This window comes from Lissotriton vulgaris, chromosome 1_1 (assembly GCF_964263255.1).
Source record: "Lissotriton vulgaris chromosome 1_1, aLisVul1.2, whole genome shotgun sequence".
In the NCBI taxonomy this organism is placed as follows: domain Eukaryota; kingdom Metazoa; phylum Chordata; class Amphibia; order Caudata; family Salamandridae; genus Lissotriton; species Lissotriton vulgaris.
In genome coordinates this window covers 535,845,844-535,867,518 of record NC_141685.1, presented here as the reverse complement: position 1 = coordinate 535,867,518, position 21,675 = coordinate 535,845,844, and the positions used below count along the sequence as shown (strand labels likewise).

General features: G+C 50.0%; 1 protein-coding gene across 1 annotated transcript in view; it reads right to left on the bottom strand.

Annotated features, from left to right (window-relative positions):
* Positions 1-21,675, bottom strand: part of WDR47 (WD repeat domain 47) — a 373,430-nt gene that overhangs the window by 126,807 nt on the left and 224,948 nt on the right. Inside the window, exon 8 of the mRNA XM_086953906.1 lies at positions 19,309-19,566. Coding sequence (XP_086810032.1) covers positions 19,309-19,566 — 258 coding nt within the window. The remainder of the gene's footprint in view (positions 1-19,308; positions 19,567-21,675) is intronic.

The window sequence follows — 21,675 nt, the reverse complement described above, 5'->3', positions numbered from 1 at the left end:
GAAATAATCAGGAGTTAATCTGTCTATCTGAAGATTCTAGTTCTCTCTTCTGAAGATTCTGGTTCTCTCTAGGTACAACTTCAGATAACGTCGGATGTCAAGAGAGTGCAAGGCCCTCTCCAACTGAAGACGGTTTACTGAAGAATGATGGCAAAACGAAGGGCTCATCTAAGTGGAAAGACGTTGGCACTTTCGGGATTAATTTACGGTTAGTTCAAATCAGCTTTGGGCATCAGTTCGAAAGGGGATCTGTTGAGGTGGGAAAAAACTGTGTTTACCTGCCAAAGTGCAGGCGGAGGCTTCACAGGAGGGTAGAACCGAAAAAGGCCCTTCATCAATTCATTAACCAGTCTGTTGGACCATAATGATAATTGCCCAGAACGTCTCCTAAATCTAGAGATGGCTGCTAGATGAACTTTAATAGATGAGCGAGTGAGTTCTGGCTTTGCTAGCTGCAGCAGATAAGTGAGAATCTGCTTTGGTTTAAATCAAGAGAGTATGAGCGGGGGGGCGTGGCCAGCAGCATGGCCGAGTAGGACTACACAGCTCCGGTGTACTACTGTGATCCGTCGTGAATTCTGGTGGCCTGAGACCACATATTTTCACTCCTGGGGGTCCAATACTGCCCCGGCAGCAGAAGACTATGTGCGGAGGACGCGGCTAGCTCGCTAAATGCCGGGACGAAGGTTGGTTCAGAGGCCCGCGAGCGCAAACAGGATGGCGCCGCTGCATTGCTGAAGGGAGAGCCGGTGCAGCAAGAGACAACGACAGCTGAAGAGGGCCGCAAGTACCCTGGAGTAATGCCGCGCCTGGCCGCCAATGTCCATGAGGTGAGCGGGACGGACATCGGACCTCCACAACTGCCCCAAGGGAGAAGCGAAGCAGCGGATGGAGGAGCAGCCGCCTGGGTTGGACCTCGCTGCTCCGGCAGTCAACGGCGGCCTTGAGGGTGAGGGTTGGCCGCTGCGTGTGCGGAGGCCGGAAGGCACCGTGGAGCAGGTGCTGGGCTGAGGGGATCTGCGGTAGGAGCAGACGACCCTCCGCCCGGTTCGCGGCAGGCGAGGCTCCGTGACCCTGGTGGTGGAGATGGACGCCTGGGGGAGTCACCTGGAGAGACGGAGGAGGGACCCTGAGAAGCTGGCCCAGAGTAGGGACCTTGAGAAGCTGTTACCCCCAGGGGTGTGCACAAGCTGAAGTGTGCCATACAAGGAATAGTGCAAGCAATTAAAGGAGTTGGGCGAATAGCTGTGGGCAGTGGCACGGAGCGGCTTCTTGCTGTAATAACAGGCAGCCATAGGATGCATCCAGTACTGAGTCTACTACCAGGATGAGGCTGTTTGGGCAAAGACACCTATGCATCATTAACTCAAACTGTTTTCGCCAAACCATACAAGCCGCAGGTGATCTGGCAGCCCAGAATGGAATTAGTTTTGTTTGGTCTACCCCTGGCCCTCGTGGACTTGGTTAACCAGGGGACTGACTCTGCCCCCTGCCCGCATGGAGAGCCAGTGGTGAGGGATATCTGGTCACAGGGGTCAATATCCTGCTAAGGATACATGAGCACGCGACGTCAGGGGGCTGATCGGAGGGGGACTTGAGGGAAGTGAGGCGGTGCACGGTGCCAGGCGGTGCCGCAATAAGACCATCTCTGAAGGCGTGTGGTCCTTTGCGGCGCAATATGGGACGGACGAAGGAGAAGGACCCTAAGCCTCCCAGACAGGGCACACTTGACCGCTATACCAAATCAGCCCCCTGCCAGATGATGAACCTACAGCTACCCGTTCGGACACAGCCCTGTTGATGCATGCAATCCAGGCATCCCGGGAGGTCCTTGAGAATAAAATCAGAGCGGTGGGCACGGAGGTAACACTCTTGCAGCAGGATCTCCGAAATTTGGCAGAAAGAGTAACAGAATCTGAAACGAGGCTGGGGGAGGCTGAGGACACCATACAAAATATGAGGAAAGGTATGGCTGAGCTTCAATCGTCCCATAAACAACTATTATGGAAGGTGGATGATGCCGAAAATAGGGCAAGACGCAACAATCTCCTCTTTGTTAGTTTTAGAGAGGGAATCGAAGGAACAAACATGGCGGAGTTTCTGCACTCTTGGTTACTACGCACTTTCCCAAAGGATAACTTCTCTAACTGCTTCATTATAGAAAGGGCCCATCGAGCGTTGCTGGCCAAACCACCGGCAGGAACGAGATTTCGACCAGTAATAGCTTCTTTCTTGAATTTTCTAGACAGGGACATGATTCTCCGGGAAGCTAGAAAACTCGGGGAGATCCGACAAGACAATGCCCAAATAATGATGTTCCCTGATTATAACCAGGAGTGCAGAGACAGAGATGCTCCTATGACTCGATAAAAGCCAAACTGAGAGCCCTCCAAATCCAGTACATGTTTCAGTCAAACTAAAAGTAATATACAAGGATAAATCCCACTTTTTTCAAAGTCTGGAAGAGGCGTGGCAGTGGCTGGATGAGCGCCCTTCGTTGACGAAGCCCACGACCAGTACCCAAAAGATGGATTCTGCAGAGAGACCCATGGTGTGGTCCAAGGGGGCACCGAAATCACATAGAACTCGGCAACGGCGCAGGGAACGACTTCCAGTGGCGAATCCATACCCCAAAACTGGACATGAAAGAAGGAGGTGTCGGAGTGGTGGTTCCCTCGACTCTAATCTGCCGACGGGTTCCCGATTCCTTTGCCTTACAGAGAAATCTCGTTCGGATGTGGAGGAGGATCCTTCGCTTTCCTCCTCCTCCTCCTCCTCAGAGGAGGAGTCTGACAGACAGTCGCTGCATTCCTTGGCGGTTGAGATAAATGCGATGGAGCACGAGGCTACACCAGAAACCATGGCGACCCAGGGGGAACCCCTGGACTCTAACTCATGATGCAGGGACCGATATGGCCGACCAAGAATCTGTAGCGTTCGCTTGGAGCAAGCAAGTTGGATGCCCTTCTTTGTTTATTCGTTTGTACTGCCTCTATTCTTTCTCGTTCCTGCTTGCTCTTGTTCACAACTTTATATGCTGTCACTTTAAAGGTTCAGAGCGGGCTTCTCCTATATTGTGGGTTTGGGACTGGGTGGGCGACATACCTCCATCACCCGAAAAGCTCATCCTCTAGCATTCGGCCAGAGATGGGACAGCTGGGGGGAGGTAGGTGGGGAGGGGGGAGGTTGATGGAGGGGGATACAACTGTTTCCAGGGGGGGAGGGACTTGTTACATGTTTGACGAGGTTTACAGTTACATTTTTAAAGGCATGCCAGATATGGGATCATTCCACACACCTGCATACTAGTCACCCGACTCCTGGTACCGCACGTGCATTTCACTACTAATGTCTCTTGCGATGGAAGGTAGCTCCCAGGCTGCTCCACAATGAGTGGCTGTTTCAAGATCCTTACGTGGAACGTGAACGGCCTGGGCAACAAAATAAAGAGGGGGTTGGTCCGGTCATACATAAAGAGGGTAGGTCCAGATATTGTCTTGCTACAGGAGACCCACCTTCAAGGAACGAAATGTGGGTTTCTGGTGAGAGGACTGTATAAAGTTTTGGCGCATGCAGGATACACAACAAGCTCCAGAGGGGTTGCCATTTTGATTAAGAAGCCCCCCACTTTGTAGCTACCCGGACATGGACGGACCCGGGAACGTGGGGATGACACAAGATCACGATAGCCTCAATATATGCACCACCGAAACTTCAAGCCAGACCTCTTACTGGACTAACTGATATCCTTCTGGACACACCAGACACACTGCACGTGGTAGGCGGGGACTTTAACAACGTTATGTCTTCCCAGATGGACAGATTAAGAAACCGACTTGATGACTCATCAACAACACCCCTGGCCAGGGCTATCTCCACACTAGGACTAACAGATGTCTAGCGATGGTTACACCCGGACACCAGAACGTACTCATATTTTTCAGGGGCGCACAGGGTATTATCCAGGTTAGACTATGTCTTCCTCCACCGACATGCTCTTAGCATTGAGGATGTGGCAGAGTATCAAGCATGAGGAATCTCAGATCATTCATCCCTTATGGTACGACTGGGCGGGAAACATAAGGTCGGGGGTAGGGGTTGGCGACTGACTGCATGGGACCTCCAGAATAAGGAACTGCTGCGGGGATTCAGGGCAGATACGAAGGTATACTTCGCAGAAAATATAGGGTCAGTCCAATCGGGAAGCCTTTAAGAGAGTTTTGCGCGACAGAGCCCAAAATAGGATAGCGTGGGAGTAAAGGAAAGCGCAGGAAGAGCTTCACTCTCTGGAAACTCACATCTTGGAGCTACAACAAAGGCATGTTATAGAACGAGACCCACAGATACTTCGACTACTTGTGAGCAAACAACAACAAAAGCTCAAGCACAGGCGACCCTTCATAGATTATATGACTTAGGGGATAAGTCTGGAAAGCTCCTGGCGTGGTTAAGCCGTAGAGAGCAGGATGCCCGTTGGGTAGAACAGGTGATTGATGGTCAGGGACAAACCCGGCGGAAAGATGTCCAAATAGTCCACATATTCGCCACCTACTATAAGGATTTTTACAAGGCTAGAGACCTGGGCGCGATAGAAGATATACTGCCGTACATAGGCAGCATTGAGACTTCCATCTTAACTGAGGAGGATAAGCTAAGCCTCGAAGTTGACATAACGACCACTGAGATCAAAGAGGCCGTAGTCAGACTCCGTACGGGGAAATCCCCAGGCCCGAACGGATTCCTCACTGCATTCTTTAAAAAAGCAGTGGATCTGCTGAGTGGCCACCTCTTGACCCAGTTCACGGAGGCAGCCTAAGAGGGCATCCTACCACCTGACCTCCGTATGGCCACAGTTATCTCTATTTATAAACAAGGAAAACCCCCTGAGGAATGCGCATCCTACCGCCCCATTTCTCTCCTGAATGTGGAGGTCAAGCTCCTGGTAACGATTCTGGCACTCCGACTGCGCCGGGTAATCTCCAGCCTGGTCCACTTGGATCAGACAGGCTTCCTGCCAGACAGGGCGACCAGATTAAATCTTAGGAGAACCCATAACTGAGTGATGGAGGTGCAAGACCGTCAGGAACCACATATGTTCCTGTCCTTAGACGCAGAAAAAGCGTTTGACGCAGTACAATGGCCCTTCCTTGAGGTAGTGTTAACCAAATTCGGCTTTCGACCCACATTCAGGAATTGGGTGAGACTCCTTTATACAGACCTGAGAGCCAGGGTTAAAGTGAACGGGGTGTTGTCAGACGATTTCCCCATAAGGAAAGGGACCCGACAGGGCTGTCCCTCATCTCCGTTACTATTCGCCCTTACCATTGAGATAGTGGCCTGTGAGATCCGACAGGAAAAAGAGATACAAAGGTTTAAAATCAAGCAGATTGATACATCCGAGGAGAAAATATCGCTCTACGCGGACGATGTCCTCTAATATGTCACCCACCCAGTCAGCACAATCCCAGTGTTGTTTACCCTTTTGGGCCGCTATGGCTCCTACTCAGGATATATGATAAATTGGCACAAGTCGATCCTATATAGCCCCAGGTAGGGAGAAGTCTGGCCCTCTTTCCCGGTGCCCTCGGGTTACGGGAACAGGGTTTACGTATCTGGGGATATATGTAACCACAGATAGAAATCTCTCCTACCAGAGAAACATCCAGCGAGTGCTCACAAACTTTGTTATTGATGCTATTAGATGGAAGACTCTCCCCCTTACGATTCTAGGCCGAGACGCAATGTTCAAAATGATTACATTGCTGCGCTTTCTCTATGCCCTACAAAATGAATATTTACCCCTCTCTCAACAGGTTTTTAAAGATATAAATGCCGAGCTTCGATCATTACTTTGGCTGGGGAGACAACCCAGGATAGCCCTAGATACACTGCAAAGAAATCAATACAATGGGGGGGGGATCTCCCTGCCAGATATTTAAGCATATTACAGGGCAGAACATTTATCGTCAATAAATGAAGGGCTTCACGCTCCAGCCGATCACCCCAGGTATAGACTAGACAGAGGTACAATGGCACACCGCACCTGTTTGCACTATATATACGGGGGTAGGGGGAAAGAAAGACTGTACCCAGCAATGTGGGTTACTATAGAGGTCTGGGAGGAGCGACTAAGACAATTGGCTGGACGCACAAACCAACAAAACAGACCCCAGTATGGTCCTGTTCTTAGTTAAAGGAACTGCACCAGCTAAAGGGGTTTAAAGGGTGGGACGATTAAGTCTCTACATTAGGAGACCTGCTACAGAGGGGAGACCTAAAGTCCCTCCAGACACTGAGGCTAGAATACGGATTGCACTACACTCAGTACTTGAGACGGCGCTCTCCTTTCCCTTACCAGAGTATGCCCCGCTCGAGGGTCGCTTATTACAGGAGCAAATCTCATGCAAAATAGTATCTCTGACATATAAAACTTTGATTAATAATATGCCTGACAGACTAGGGAAACGTAGAGAAACATGGGAACAAAACCTGGGAGAGATGGACACGGTAGACTGGGAGACAGCCCTGATGCATCATAGGGAAGTCGCAATGAAGTCCTGTCTCCGGCTCATTCAGTATAAAATTTTCCATAGGGTATATTATGACACACTACGGCTGCATCGTATGGGGTGGGCTAGTGACACCAACTGTCTGCGGTGTGGGCATGCTCAGGGGGACTTTTATCATATTATCTGGGAGTGCCATATAATTCAGGAATACTGGGTTAAGATACTGAGGGAATTGAGTAGGGTACTGCCTGTGGCCCTTCCAGTCGAGCCAAAACTGGTGCTGCTGGGAATAACCAACGATGTCGACCTGAATCCCCCACTCTTGATTTTCGTAGCACTAGCCTTAGTGGTGGCTAAAAGGGACGTGGTCCGAGCATGGGGGGCTCCCATACCCCCTCATAGGAGACTGGAAAAGAGGCATGGATATGTATATGGCAGCAGGGAGGGTCACATACAAAGTTTGGGAATGCCCCAAGAAGTTCACTAGAGTGTGGGGGAAATAAAGACTATCTTATGGCCTGGACAGGGGACTGTGAAAAGGGAGGAGCGGACAACCTCGTGCCCATAATGCAGACGGGGAGACATCACAAGAACATTGCAATGTAGAGACTTTTGGGGAACTATTTTTCAGATCTGTTTTACTTGTTTCATTGATGGTCTGGCGGGAGGATGGTGGAGGGGCACCGGGGAATAGGGGATGATTACATACGTCATGCCCATTAGGTTTATGAAATTTTAAAAGCAAATATAAACATTTTTTTTTTTTAAAGAGTATGAGCGAAACCTCTTCCACTATGCAGAGTAACATTTGTTTGTGGATGCAGCACGAGCGTTGCGGAGAATGGATTTACACTCCTCAGAAAGACAGAGTCCCGAACTCAGTGTGGTGAAGAGCCAAGCTGACAAATTGGGAGAACAAATTTGTGGATGTACAATTTGCTCCTCTTCATCTACAGAAGATATTCTGCTGGCTGAAACGGGATATGTGGGCACTCTGATAGGCAAAGCAGCTTGGTGAACCAATACTTCTTTTCACACACTGGGGCTAAGAGTATAAGACGGCATAGTTCCCCCTTCATTTTATATATGACCTTGGAATGAGTGGGAATGGATGGAACACAAATACGAACATCCTTGTCCATGCGAAGTGAAATGCGTTCCCCTAAGACCCTGGTTGGGAGTTCTAGCTGGCATACAAGTTGGGCTTCTTGTTGCGACAAGTGACAAAGAGATCCAGGTTTGGAAAACCCCAGCTCTAAAAAACTAGTCTTAACTGCAGTTGGCTTAGCTCCTACTCGTGGCACTGCCTGCTTGTCCTGGTTAGGGTGTCTGCCTGTTCATTCTGTACTCCTGGGACATGTTTTATTTTCAAGGCGATATTGTTGGCTATTAACCATTCCCATATCTGTTGCACTTCACCGATAGAACCTGTGACTGTGTCCCTCCCCATTTGGTGAGATAAAATACGGTTGCTGTGTTGTCTGTTCTCACCAATACTGACTAATTGTGGAGCCTGGGAAGGGAAGCCTGAAGACCTAGGAAAATCGCCTTCAGCTCTAGGATGTTTATGTGCAAGAACGGCGCCTGACCGGTCCTTTTTCCGTGAACCTCCAAGTCCTGTAAGTGAACTCCCTATCCTTCCTAGGGAAGTGTATGTCGTCATCACCACCCGAGATAGCACAGGAAGGAATGAGAAGCCCTGAGAGATATGGTCCATGTTTGTCCACCAAGACATTGCAGACTTCATCTGTGGAGTAAGCGAAATCTTGTCCTCGAAGGGCTCCTTCGGTTCAACTGAACATCCAGCTGCTACTGCAGAGGCCGCATGCAAAGATGACAGTTTGGAATCAATGGGATGCAGGAGGACGTCATCCTCAACATGGAATTGTACTTTCTTACAGAAGTGGACTCTCTTGCGGATAGGGATTTTGTGACTAATTTTAGATGGAGAATCATGTCCTTTGTGGGAATTTTTTTTTACACTTTCATTTCTGGTATTACTTCCTGAAATACCGCTGATCTGGATGGAATTAGAGATGATTTTTCCTTGTTCAGATTGAGACCCCAAGATTTGAAAAGACGTAGGCAGGCCAGATTCAACTGCTTTGCCAAGTGAAAAGTGGGGCCCTTTATTAACCAGTCGTCCATGTCTGAGAAAACCTGGTGTCCCGAACGTCTGAGAAAAGTCACTACTGGAGCCATGCATTTGGTAAAGATTCTGGAAGTCAACCTCAACTCAAAGGGGAGCACTTTGAATTGGCAATGGGACCCTGCCATCTCGAACCTCAACACCTTTCTATGCATTAAGCATATGGAAATATGCATCCAGCAGATACAGGAGGGTCATGTAGTACTGTGTCTCTACCAGTTGCAAAATCTCCTGCAGGGATGACATCCTGAATGGTTGTTTCTTGATGAATTTGTTTTAACAGCCTCAAATCCATTACTTGCCTCCACTTTCCTAATTTTTTTCCGATGAGGAAAAAATTGGAATAATATTCCGGATTGTGTTGGTTAACGGGACCTCCTCTATTGCATTCTTGGAGAGAAGTGATCGGACTTCCTCCTTTAGTAGGGAAAGATGGTGATGTGATGATTTGGAGGCTTTTGACCAAATTCCAGGGTGTGACCATGCTGGATTACGTCTAATACCCATCTGTTGGAAGAGATGAGCTTCCAATGATTGTAGAATTTAGAAAGGGGATTGTCGAATTTAAGTGGGACTGAGGTGACAGGTGCCTGCATTATATCACTGTCTACTGGAACTATTCTAAGCCTTTTTTCCAGCGGAACGACGTCGACGCAGTTGCTTCCTGGAATAGGTGGACGCTGTTATTAAACTGCAGGGTTGTTGCACAAGTATGGGGCTTGAAAACCTTGCTGAGATATGGTAGATATGAGTTTTGCTGTGACTGTGCTTGGGAAGAAAATTGATATCTGCCTCTGCTCGAAAAGACTGGAATTGTCGTTGTTGCAAAGTGGCCAGTGAACGAGTGGTTTCAGTGTCCTATTTTATGGACTATAATGCATCTACCACATGTTTACCAAAGATGCTCTCTCCGCCAAATGACATGTCAAGGATATTTGTTTGCACCTCTGGCAGAAACCACGTCGCTTTCAGCCACCCTTAGCGGCACAATACTGGCCCCCCCGGCCATCTATTGAAAGGCCATAGAGGAGATGCTCAGGGCAATGTCAATTATTCCCGAAGGAGGCCTTCTCCCCATCCATCAGAATTTCTTGGGTTTCTTTTTTCTTGTCCTCAGGGAGGTACTCTATGAACGCGGACATGTCGGACCACATCTGGCAGTCCTATCTCCAGGGGATGGCCAGAGCTTTGGAGACTCAAATATAAAAGTTTTACCAATGTTGCCCAGTTTTGGCTCTCCTTGTGCAGCGGAGCCGAGCACAGCGAGGATGGATGTTAAGCCCGTCGATGGGCCGCCATCATTATTACAGTCTCAGGTTTTGGCTGACCAATAAGACTAGTCGGCAAATTGTCCAGAGACTAATATTTTTTGTCAAGCTTTAGGATAACCACAGCCATTAAAGCTGGTGCGGTCATTGATTTTAATCCCTCCTGCCATATAAAGCCAACAATAGGGATAGACCTTGTTGTGGGTTGGGCCTCAGCTTTAATGTTGTAGAGAAAGCACTCTGTTTAACTTTAAGAGGAAGACTGAATCATGTGGACGCTCCCTCCAGGATGCCATGGAAGCCACTGATATCGGAGGGGATTCGTTGAGGCTGACAACAGAGCCACATAATCGTCCCATTCGGGATGATCCTCTGAATCAAATTGAATTTCCTCCTCCTCAGGCTGAAGATCACCATCACTGTCAGCTAAAGTGTCCCTTATAGAAACGGGTGCCAAGACAGGTCTTTCTCCTTGTGATCTGGCAGGGGTCCTTGAAGTTGAGGCAGTCTCTGGAACGTCTGGTCGTGAAGGTGGTTGGTAAGTCGGGGCATTGGCGTCGGGGTACCTCTTGTAAAAATCGTTGATCATCATGCGCAAATTGGTGACTAATAAAACAGGGATGCAACAGAATGTCCATGCCCATTGCACAAGTTACTACTTGTGTAACGATAGATCTGTAAGAGACATTAGTTAGTGATAGATTCCTTACCTTAGAATATCCCCAGGCGTCAGACTGGATCTGGAAATTTTTGCGTAGCAATACCCCTGCGCGTCGGTAGGCGTCGTCTGCGGCTCCGCGTCCGTCGTCGGCGTCGTTAGCGCCGGAATGACGTCGGAGTACTTGGACGCTGCCCATGCGCGCTGACGTCCGTTCTGATACACAGCTTTTCCGCGCCAGATACTCAGAGCCATGATAGAACCAACACTGGTGCCATGAAACTAGGGCCCTGAAAGGGGATGACCTTAACCTTAGATATCAGTTCGCAGAACGGGGAGGATGGGTGGGTCAGTAAGGAATCTATCACTAACTAATGTCTCTTACAGATATATCGTTACACAAGTAGTAACTTGTGCATCTGAAAGAGACACGTTAGTGATAGATTCCTTACCTTAGAATAGATACCCCAGCAATACCAACCCCGGTGGTGGGTCTGCGAACCAATAATCACACCAGAAAGTCCTGGAGGACGGAACGGCCAAAGAAGCCATGCCTCCGGACTTGACTGTCCAGACAGTAGTGTCTTGCGAACATGTGCAGCGAGGCCCACGTAGCCGCCTGGCAAATGTCCTGTAAGGGGACTCCTCGGCCCAAGGCAGTTGTAGTTGCCGTGGCTCAAGTGGAATGAGCCCGCAATCCAGCAGGGGGCTCCTTTTTGGCCATGGAGTAACATGCCTGAATACACAAGATGATCCACCGCGAAATGGTCCTCTTGTGTACCGCCTTTCCCTTCTTCGCGCCCACGTAACAAAGAGTTGGACATCCACCCGGAACTGGCGTGTGCGATCTAGGTAATAAGAGAGCGCACGTTTTGGGTCCAGACGGTGGAGCTTCTCTTCCTCTTTAGAGGGATGCGGAGGCGGAAAGAAGGTGGGCAAGGTAATGGACTGCCCGATGTGGAAGGCCGTGACAACCTTGGGCAGCATGGAAGGTCTTGTCCGCAACACAACCTTGTCCGGATGAACAGAGAGTAAAGGTGGAGTAGAAGAAAGAGCCTGGAGCTCACTCACTCTCCTGGCAGAGGTGATGGCAACTAGGAAAGCAGTCTTCAGAGTAAGAAGACTGAGAGGACAGTTATGGAGCGGCTCAAAGGGAGCACACATTAGATAAGTGAGTACAAGATTCAGGTCCCTCTGGGGTATCACAAAGGGAACAGGAGGGAACATGTGTGTGATGCCCTTCAGAAATCTATTTACAATGGGGGACTTGAATAAGGAAGGCTGATCAGGTAGCCGTAAGAAGGCGGAAAGAGCATAAAGGTACCCCTTAAGAGTGCCCAGAGCAGAGCACTGCTGGGCAAGGGAAAGAAGGAAGAGTAGAACTTCAGAAAGGGGTGCAGAGAGAGGGTCCACAGCTTTTGCTATGCACCATGCCACAAATCTGTTTCACCTGCAGGCGTATACCGACTTTGTGGAGGGACGCCTGGCTGCCAGAATGATATCACAGACTTCGGGGGGCACGTCAAATGGCCTCAACTTCCGCCGCTCAATCTCCAAGCTTGTAGGTGGAGACTGGACAGGTTCGGGTGCAGGACCGTCCCCTGCTGCTGCGACAGAAGGTCCTCCCGAAGAGGCAGATGAATCGGGGGATCGACTGACATGCTGAGTAGCTCGGGATACCAGTATCTTTGTGCCCAGTCCGGAGCCACAAGGATAACCTGGGCCCACTCGCGCCTGATCTTCTTCAGCACTCTGGGCAGAAGTGGTATAGGCGGAAAGGCGTACAATAGACCGCAACTCCACTCGCGACGAAAAGCGTCTCCGAGCGAGTGCCGCCTTGGAAATTCCAACGAGCAGAACTGATGACATTGCACGTTCTCTTCTGTGGCGAATAGATCTAACCAAGGCTCTTCCCATTGTTGAAAGAGGCCTTGCGTCACGTCCGAGTTCAGACGCCATTCGTGATCCATCATGCACCGACGGCTGAGTTAGCCCGCCCTGGCATTCAGAGAGCCTGCCAGGTGTTGAACCACCAGGGTCACGCCCTGATGTTCCAGCCACTGCCAGAGGCGCAGAGCCTCCTGGCGTAGGGCCAACAACCCCACCCCGCGTTGTTTGTTGCAGTACAACATGGCGGTGGTGTTGTCCGTGAACACCTGCACTACACTCCCCCGGACAGAGGGGAGGAATGCCTTCAGTGCTAGACGAATCGCCCGCAGTTCCAAAAGGTTGATATGGAGCCGGGTCTCCGTGGGGACCAGAGGCCTCTGATCTCCGCCTCTCCCAAGTGGCCTCCCCAGCCCTGGAGGGACGAGTCCGTCACAACCACGTGCTCCGGGTGGGGTAGGGAGAGGGATCTGCCACTGACCCAGTCGCGGTCCGTGAGCCACCACTGCAGTTGTCTCGCAGTGCCCTCCGAGATCAAGACATGATCGGACAGGTTGCCCTGATGCTGGGCCCACTGAAACTTCAGGTCCCACTGCAGAGCCCGCATCCGCCACCGAGCATGATGCACCAGAAGGATGCAGGAGGCCATCAGCCCCAGAAGCCGCAGCGTCAACCTGACCGAGACTCGGGATAACGGCTGAAAGATGGGAATCAGAGCCTGTATATCCCGAACCCGCTGTTTGGGAGGGTAGACCCGAAACTACGCCAAGTCGAGAACCGCTCCGATGAAGAGGAGCTTCTGAGAGGGACACAGGTGCGACTTCGGCACATTGATGGAGAACCCCAGCAAATGCAGGAGGTCAGCCGTAGTCTGGAGGTGGCTGACGACTGTCTGGGGCGAGCCCGCCTTCAACAACCAGTCGTCTACGTAGGGGAAGACTGACACCCCTAACCTGCGCAGATGAGCTTCGACCATCGCCATCACCTTCGTGAACACCCGTGGGGCGCTGGTAAGGCCGAAGGGGAGCACGGTAAACTGAAAGTGCTCTTGGCCTACCGTGAACCGCAGGAACTGTGGAAATAAGCGTCCTGCAAGTCTAACGCTACCAGCCAGTCTTCCGGGTCCAGGGCAGCTAGGACCTGAGCCAAAGTCAGCATCTTGAACTTCTCCTTCCGGAGGAAGCCGTTGACGTTCCGCAGGTCCAAGATAGGGCGTAGGCCCCCTTTGCCCTTCTTGGGTACCAGAAAGTAGTGGGAGTAACATCCACACCCTACTTCTGGCCCAGGAACGCGCTCGATGGCACCCTTGGCCAAGAGGGCCGTGACTTCCTATTGCAGAAGTTGCAAGTGATCCCCCGACATGCGGTGGCATTGCGGTGGCATGGATGGAGGGGTCGCCTCGAAGGGGAGGGAGTAGCCCCTTCGGAGGATCTGCAGCACCCACCTGTCTGACGTGATAGTGCGCCAGTGGGAGAGGTGATGGCGAACCCTGCCTCCCACAGGCGTCACATGGGCCTGAAAACTTGGAAGGTTTTGAGGCGGGTGCTGTGGAGGGAGGTGTGGACTGGCCTCGCCGTTGTCCCCGACCGCCGCCACAGCGGTTTCCACGGCCGCCACCTCGCTGTTGAACATTCTGCGGCGCGTGGCTGGCAGCACGCGTGGGGGCGCCCCTTCCGTGGCCACGAAAGGAGCGAAAGGCACCCGATTGCTGGCGTGGGGCCGAGAGGCCCAAGGACTTAGCCGTAGCCCTGGAGTCCTTAAAACGTTCCAGCGCATGGTCTGCCTTGTCGCCGAAGAGGCGACGGCCATCGAACGGCATGTCCAGAAGTGTGGCCTGGACATTGGCCGAGAAGTTGGGGGACCTCAACCAGGAGTGGCGTCGAACTGCCACCGTCGTTGCCATTGCCCTGCCCAGTGAGTCTGTGGTATCCAGCCCACACCGGATGGAATATCGCGCTGCATCTCGGCCCTCCGCAAAGGTTTGGGCGAGTTTAGCCCGGACCTCCTCCGGACATTGTGGCAGCACGTCCGCAACCGCGTCCCACAGAGTGTGGGTGTAGCGGCCCAAGAGACAGGCGGTATTGACAGACCGCAGCCCTAAGCTTAGGGACGAGAACACCTTCTTCCCGAACTGTTCATATCTCTTGGATTCCCGATCGGACGGGGCCGACGGGAATGCGGTCTGGGAATTGGAGGCCGGATGACCAGGCTCTCGGGGGTGGGATGGGTGGACAAAAAGCAAGGGTCGCCCGGGGCCGGGCAGTAGCGTCTGGCCACGTTCCTATCCACAGGCGGACATGTGGCGGGCTTGGACCAAGTGCCCACAAGAACGTCACACAAGGCCTCATTGAACGGCAGCAGAGGCTCGCTGGAGCTTGACTGCGGTTTGAGGACCTCAGTGAGGAGGTTAGTCCTCACGGCCGCGACAGGGAGCTAAAGGTGTAAGGCCTTGGCCGCCCTCGTCAACACTACACTATATGTAGACCCCTCCTCCGAAGCCACGGTCGGAGAGGAGACAAATCCAGTGTCTGGCGAAGTGTCAATACCACTGGCCTCCCCAAGCTCATATGTCCAGTCCTGTTGAGACTGGCACTCCAGTGCCAGAGGGTACTCAGACCCCTCCCAATCTTCCTCGTCACCCCTTTCCTGTAAAACAGGATTAGTAGATGGGGCCTCCTCATGGAAATAAAAATCTCCAATGGCCTTCAGAAGCGGCGCCAGAGTCGGACCGTAGGGAACATTGGGGACGGCGTCCACAGTGGGCGCCGGGGGCGACACCCGAGGGGCCGGTGAGGTTGTGAGGTCGACCAGCGACGACCCGGATCTGGAAGCGGATCCAGCGAGGTCCTGCGGCGCCGGGACCGAAGTCGCCAGCGGCGTCGGGCCGAAGCACCCGACCCGCTAGGGCCTCCAGTTGGGACCGTTGGGCCCGGAGGCGCCTCGGAACCCGACTGAGGAGGGAGGGACCTCATGGCCATGAGGTACCGCTCGATCTCCTCTGGCTTCGCGCCGTGCCCAGGGACCCGAAGGTGTGGGGCAGGCGGCGACGATTGCGACTCCCGCAGAGCCGCGTGGGCGCTGTCGCCCGCGCCTCCGGCCGCATCGTGCGAGCGTTGGGGTGGGTCGGAGGAACGATGACGTCTCTCCGACCTCTCATGCCTCTTACCGGAGGACTTGGAGCCTGACGACCGGTGTCCACTCCCGGAGCTGCGATGACTCCGACCCCGCGACCTGTCCCTCGACCTCCCGTGGGACCGGGACCTGGAGCGGCGCGGGGCCGAATGCCGGAGCTCGAACCGCTTGCGGGACCGCTCCCCCCTAGCCTTCGACGTCAGGGCCCGGCAGTCAGAGCAGGTGCGGTCGTCGTGATCGAGGCCTAAGCACTTCAGGCACCGGCGATGGGGGTCCGTAACCGACATCAGTCGGTCGCACTTCGAGCAGGGTTTGAACCCGGGCATCCCTACCGGCACCGAGAGTCGAAGACTCAAAGAAAGAAATGATCAAAAAGATCAAAAAGTTCAGTCAAAAAATGACTAGGGGTAGAGCTTCTCCGGATCTGCGCTAGCTGGCGCGGAAAAAAGAAGAACTGACGTCAGCGCGCATGGGCGGCGTCTAAGTACTCCGACGACGTCATTCCGGCGCTAACGACGCCGACGACGGACGCGGAGCCGCAGACGACGCCTACCGACGCGCAGGGGTATTGCTACGCAAAAATTTCTGGATCCAGTCTGACGCCTGGGGATATTCTAAGGTAAGGAATCTATCACTAACGTGTCTCTTTTAGATAAGTTGTTCCTCCTCTGGTTCCTTGTATGGATAATGCTCTTAAAATGAGTCATACTCCTGAGCAGGTTGATGCCCTCTGTCACTGTCTGAAAATTTGCTCTCCAGATATGTAAGCTGCCTCTGGTCTGCACCTTCATCCTCACTCTCTTGACACTTTATGTTGAACTGAGATAGGCTATATGCTGGACCAAAAAGACCTTTGTCCCCGGAGCCCTGTATCTCCAGCAGGCATACTGGGGGTAAAAGTGATACCCTAGAAATGTCCTGTGGAATGATTGATGTTATGCCTTAGCTTCCATTGCCAAAAAAACACAGTTGATGGACAGAATGCAGAACAATGTCATACATTCACCCCAGTACAGAGATCTGGGCCCAAATCCATCGTTTTTTTGCACTCCACACACCCCCAGTTCAGACATGGCCATATGCAAATCAGTCTGACCCTGTGCCTCATGGGAACAGTCCAGCCCGAACTGCCAAGCCATGCCTTCCCTGGACCGGAAAAAAGCTTCCGAGGACCGGTTTCTGGCATTCCAGCCGTCTTCAGCCCGGCTTGCTTGAATCCAGTGGTGTGAAGTGCATGAGACTCACGTCTGAGCATACCCATCCCACTCGGGGTGACAAATGCAAAAAAACACACCACCCCAGTTCAGACATGGCCATATGGCCATATGCAAATCAGTCTGACCCTGTGCCTCAGTGGGATGGGTATGCTCAGACGTGAGTCCCATGCTCTCCACACCACTGGAGTCAAGGCATCCTGGCTGAAGACGACTGATAGCCAGAAACCGGTCCTAGGATGCTTGATTCTGGTCCAGGAAAGACATGGCTTGGCAGTTCGGGCTGGACTGTTCCCATGATGCACAGGGTCAAGGCTGATTTGCATATGGCCATGTCTGAACTGGGGTGGTGTGGAGTGCAAAAAAACGATGGATTTAGGCCCAGATTGTTGTTGTTTTTGCATTAGCTTCCATTGCTGGCACTGGGGCCATCAACGAAGTAGCCCCGGATGGAATTCTCATTGACAGAAGGACATCAGGTGAAGTGACAGTCTCGTCAAGGACGAGATGCTCTCTTCCGAGTCTTCGTTGTCGATGAAGTAGTGATCGTCAGCGTTTTGGTAGTTGACGTTGTAGATGTCGCAGGTCGTCGCAGGCGTAGAATAAGGTACCTGACACGATATAGCAGTCGACTATGGGGTGATCTTCATCGATGGATCCATCAACATGTGGGCATTCTTTGTCGACGGCCCCTTTAATGGAGGAGCGGAAGGAGGTGAGGAGAGATCTTCTATGAGAGAAAAAAGGCCCAGCCAGCTCCTTCCTTCTCGATCTCACAACACTGGCCTCCCTATTATTATATGATGCAGACCTCTTAGAGTCTCTGTCAGATGACGAGAAGCCCTCGTCTGCCCCCTGTTTGCTGAAAAATATACACTCTCCTCAACCTCAGACTCTGATTCAGATAGTGTCTTCTTTGTCTGGAGCTAAAGAAGCAGCCTGGCTTCACGATCCTGGAGGGTCTAAACTGAGAAAATATGGCTTGTGCTGAGGATAAAGGCAATATAAACATTCATGTGGGGGTTCTTCGAGAAGAGCCTTAAGTTCCCCCAGGACTTACAAGGCATGAAAAGCCTTTTGGAACCCTCAGACATGATGAAACTAGGATATCACGCCACCAAACTTAACAGCAGATGTTTCTTGGAGGTTTGGAGATCAACTGGATACCGGTCAGGTCAAATGCTGAGCTGTGTAACACTGTGACTGTGTAGCGCTCAGGGGAGACCCCCTAACACACAATGTGGGGTAAAAAATCTGAGGTAAAGTGGCTCTGCAGGGGATAAATCCTTCACGGTCTTTGCTCGGATTGTTTGAATACATCCAAACGTAAATCAATGTGAAGTGGCTAAAGAGATCTATTGTTTTCAGTGTGATTCTTAATGCTAATGCTTTAGCACTACTTATATTACTATTACAGTGGGACTCCCCCCACCCTGACGGGGAAGATTCAAACATGTGGATCTATGAAAGATACTATACTGGAGAACCATTTTTATATTGTAAGAGGTGAAGACAGAGAACAGCAGCAAGTGGCATTATGTCTTAATTCTGCCTATAAAGTATTGAGGAAAGGGTCTTAATTATCCTTCTTATGCAACACTGTCTTTAGGGCCCGCACCTCATCTCACCTAAAGAACTGAAAACATACATAAGTCAGGCCTCAGTGAGGCTAGAGTCACAGACGTTTACAATAGTCACAGGCTTTCTCAATGACTTTGTCAGATTTGTGTACATTTTGTATACATTTAATTAATTTAGAAGATTTTATATGGGCGGGTTTCTTGAGGGGTGAGCTGCGTCGGTGAGACAGGTCATAAGTGGCAGTCACAAGCACTTTTCTTTGCGCTTAAAGTCCCTGTTCACTAGGGGAGGTGAGGTTTTGGAAGAGGGCACTGAATTTTATAGAGAGAAATAATGTGTGCAGGACGCTCTGAAAGCTAATAGTGGTAATAGAGAGGGTGCATAGTCTGTTAACAGCAAGTACAATTGGTGGAAAATTCACATTTGAGCCACTTTTCTACTACCACTTTCTGCCCCTCCCACACTGGAGCCCCATGCGATTTAAAAGGCAATGGACCATTTATTTTACAGTGAAATCCTGCAGGTGATTTAATAAAAATTTATATTTCTCCTCTAGATGGTAATGCATCCTAGGCTGAAATAGGAATTGCCTTCTAGTCCTGTTTCTAGATAGGTTTTGAGACTTATCCCATAGTGCTATATCTTAATAACAATTATTCTCCCAAGAAGAGGGATACTGCTTTCCTGTAACATGTTATAAGTAGTAAACTGAAATTCTGCTTATTGGAAACAAGCCGACAGATAACACCCCCTACGGCAGCAGAAATGGCTTAATAATAACATTTCTAATGGTCTAATCTTACTGACAGCCCATGCTTTAAAACTGTAATGTCAAGGAAAACACCAATACTGATCTCAAATAATTATTGAATGAAGGTTAGTAATATCATAATTAACATTAGTTTCTTACTCTGGAGGCACATAGACTGGCGATTCTTCAGGAAATGGTATTTGGTGTCCAGGCTCGTGTTTACGAGGAGTACTTGTGTTAATGCCTTGACCATCAACCTTCTGTTTAATGGCAGCATCAGGAAGTGATTTGCCACTGATTTCAGGGGTAGCATTTACAGAGTTCACCAGGCTTCCATTACACTGGACGCCCAAAGCTTGAGCTTCATTTCCAAGGGTCTCCATTCCTACATTTAATTCACCAAGCTTTTGAATAGATCTGCAAAACAATATATATAGATTAGAGGTAAAGTCTTGCTAGTTGAAAGTATGATACAATGATAATAGAAATTCTAATTACATAAACCAAAACCTACCCGACAATATTGCATACACCCCAATCTCAAATACTTCGAAAAAGCATTTAACTACCAGAGTTCTAAATATTCCCCTATGTATCTCAGCTTCAACATTCATTTCCAGGGAGGATGATTTTTATCCAAGTTTACTCCTGACCTCAAGGTTAAGGTACATATCCAGGCACAGCAATCAAGCACAGCCTTTATATTCGAAATATTGTTATTGGCATAGCTTTCCTAGTCTGGTTGCATATTAACAGTCACAGGATTGGGTACTGAGAGAACATTCACGTGGACCATACTTTAACAACTTCGGATAAAAAATTGTTTAAAAACCTGGGATATGTGCAAGTAGGCTTCAGGCTGCTTGCATCTTAACAGTCCTATTAAACAGACTGTTTGCCTGTGGATAAGCTTTTGGGCACAACTTCAAACCAATGCGTGAGGCGCACAATTATGTGAGGGAGCTTCCTCTCTGGAGCATAAGCAAAGGATTAGTGCTGAAGATTCTCATGAAAGCCCACTCCCTCCTGGTCACCCAAGCAGAGTTGGCACATCCTAGAACCCTAGTTTTAGTGGTTGAAAAGAAGAGAGCAGACCATAGCAGAAGCAAACAAAAGTACAGAGGATAGAATTAGGCAGCAGAAATACAGTTCCTCCTTGGATGTAGTGTTTTATATAAAGCTCTGCGGGAAATCCGCTGAGCACTCTATAAAGTTATGTATTTGAAGCTGTCCTCATAATAGAGAACAATAGCTACAGGTGCATAACTTTTCTCATCTTGTAGTGTAATAAGCCCCGCCTATAACTGCAGTTTGGGGCATTAAAGTAATCAAGAGCGGTTTAACACTGTTTTCTACCTCCAACTCAGGGCACCCCGAAAAACTTACAGCGCATCATTGGCAATCTAACAAAATTAGGAGCGCATATGGAACCACAAAAGAGTAATGGGAATGAAAGAAGCCTCTTTTTCTTAAACATACACTATGGCATCTCCCAATGTTAGTTGGTCTACTTTTGAAATCACAGAATGTGAAAACCAAAATGGTGAAACCCCCGTGGGCTGGATCAAAAGCGCACACTATAGCTGTAACAAGGAGTGAGAACCCGTCGCAGTAGGCTAGTCTGACAAGAAAAGTAAGAAGAACATAAAAAAATAACATACCTTGAGGCAGGTTTTCCATGTAGGTAGCTGGAAAACCTGGCACCTAAATAGCAAAATCCTGCACTCTGTTGGAAACTGTCCTTTTTCTGGTTAAAGGAAGTGAATGAATGTTCAAGGAGGGCACATAGGGACCGCACATTAGAGCAGGCCTAAAGATTAGAGCTAAAAACTTAGCAGATCTGAAAGAAAGGGCAGGCAGGAGAACAATGCCACAGACCTAGCATGCAAGAAATCAGTAATTATTTAATCGGGAAGTGTAGACAAGAGAGAAGATCCTAATAGAGCAGAGGCACACGTGGAGCTGATGGACAAACTAGAGAGGAGGATGGTGTTATATATAAATACTCGCATGCAATACTTCAACAAGCGGTTTCTTCAGTAAAAGGGGGGAGCGATGAGTCGTACTACCTTTCTCCACAGCATGTCCGTCTCCACTTCCCCTGGAGATTCCACCCATCACAGATAGGAATCTGAGGTCACATTTTCAACATTCCCGTCGCCCTAGCCTCATAACACATTCTTCCCCTTTACATACCAAAATAATTTACACAGTACACAATGAAAGTGGAAATCAATATAGGCAGATAATAAAAATAAGGCAACTAGGTACTGTGAATCAATAATTAAAAATCATGCCCCTTTGTAACTCAATTGAGACGCCACACATTGCTATCACCACAAAGCATTCCTCAAAGCTGCCACCACTTTCATAACGACGAAACACTGACTTTCACCCTTAAGAATTTTGCCCCTTTGTTACCCTGACACATTGCCCAGTCTGAAAAGCCATAGGTTGAGTATTGCATCTTAAATCATTGTGTGATTTACTTCCATCATGATGTACTTTTGAGGAAACCCTCCAAAG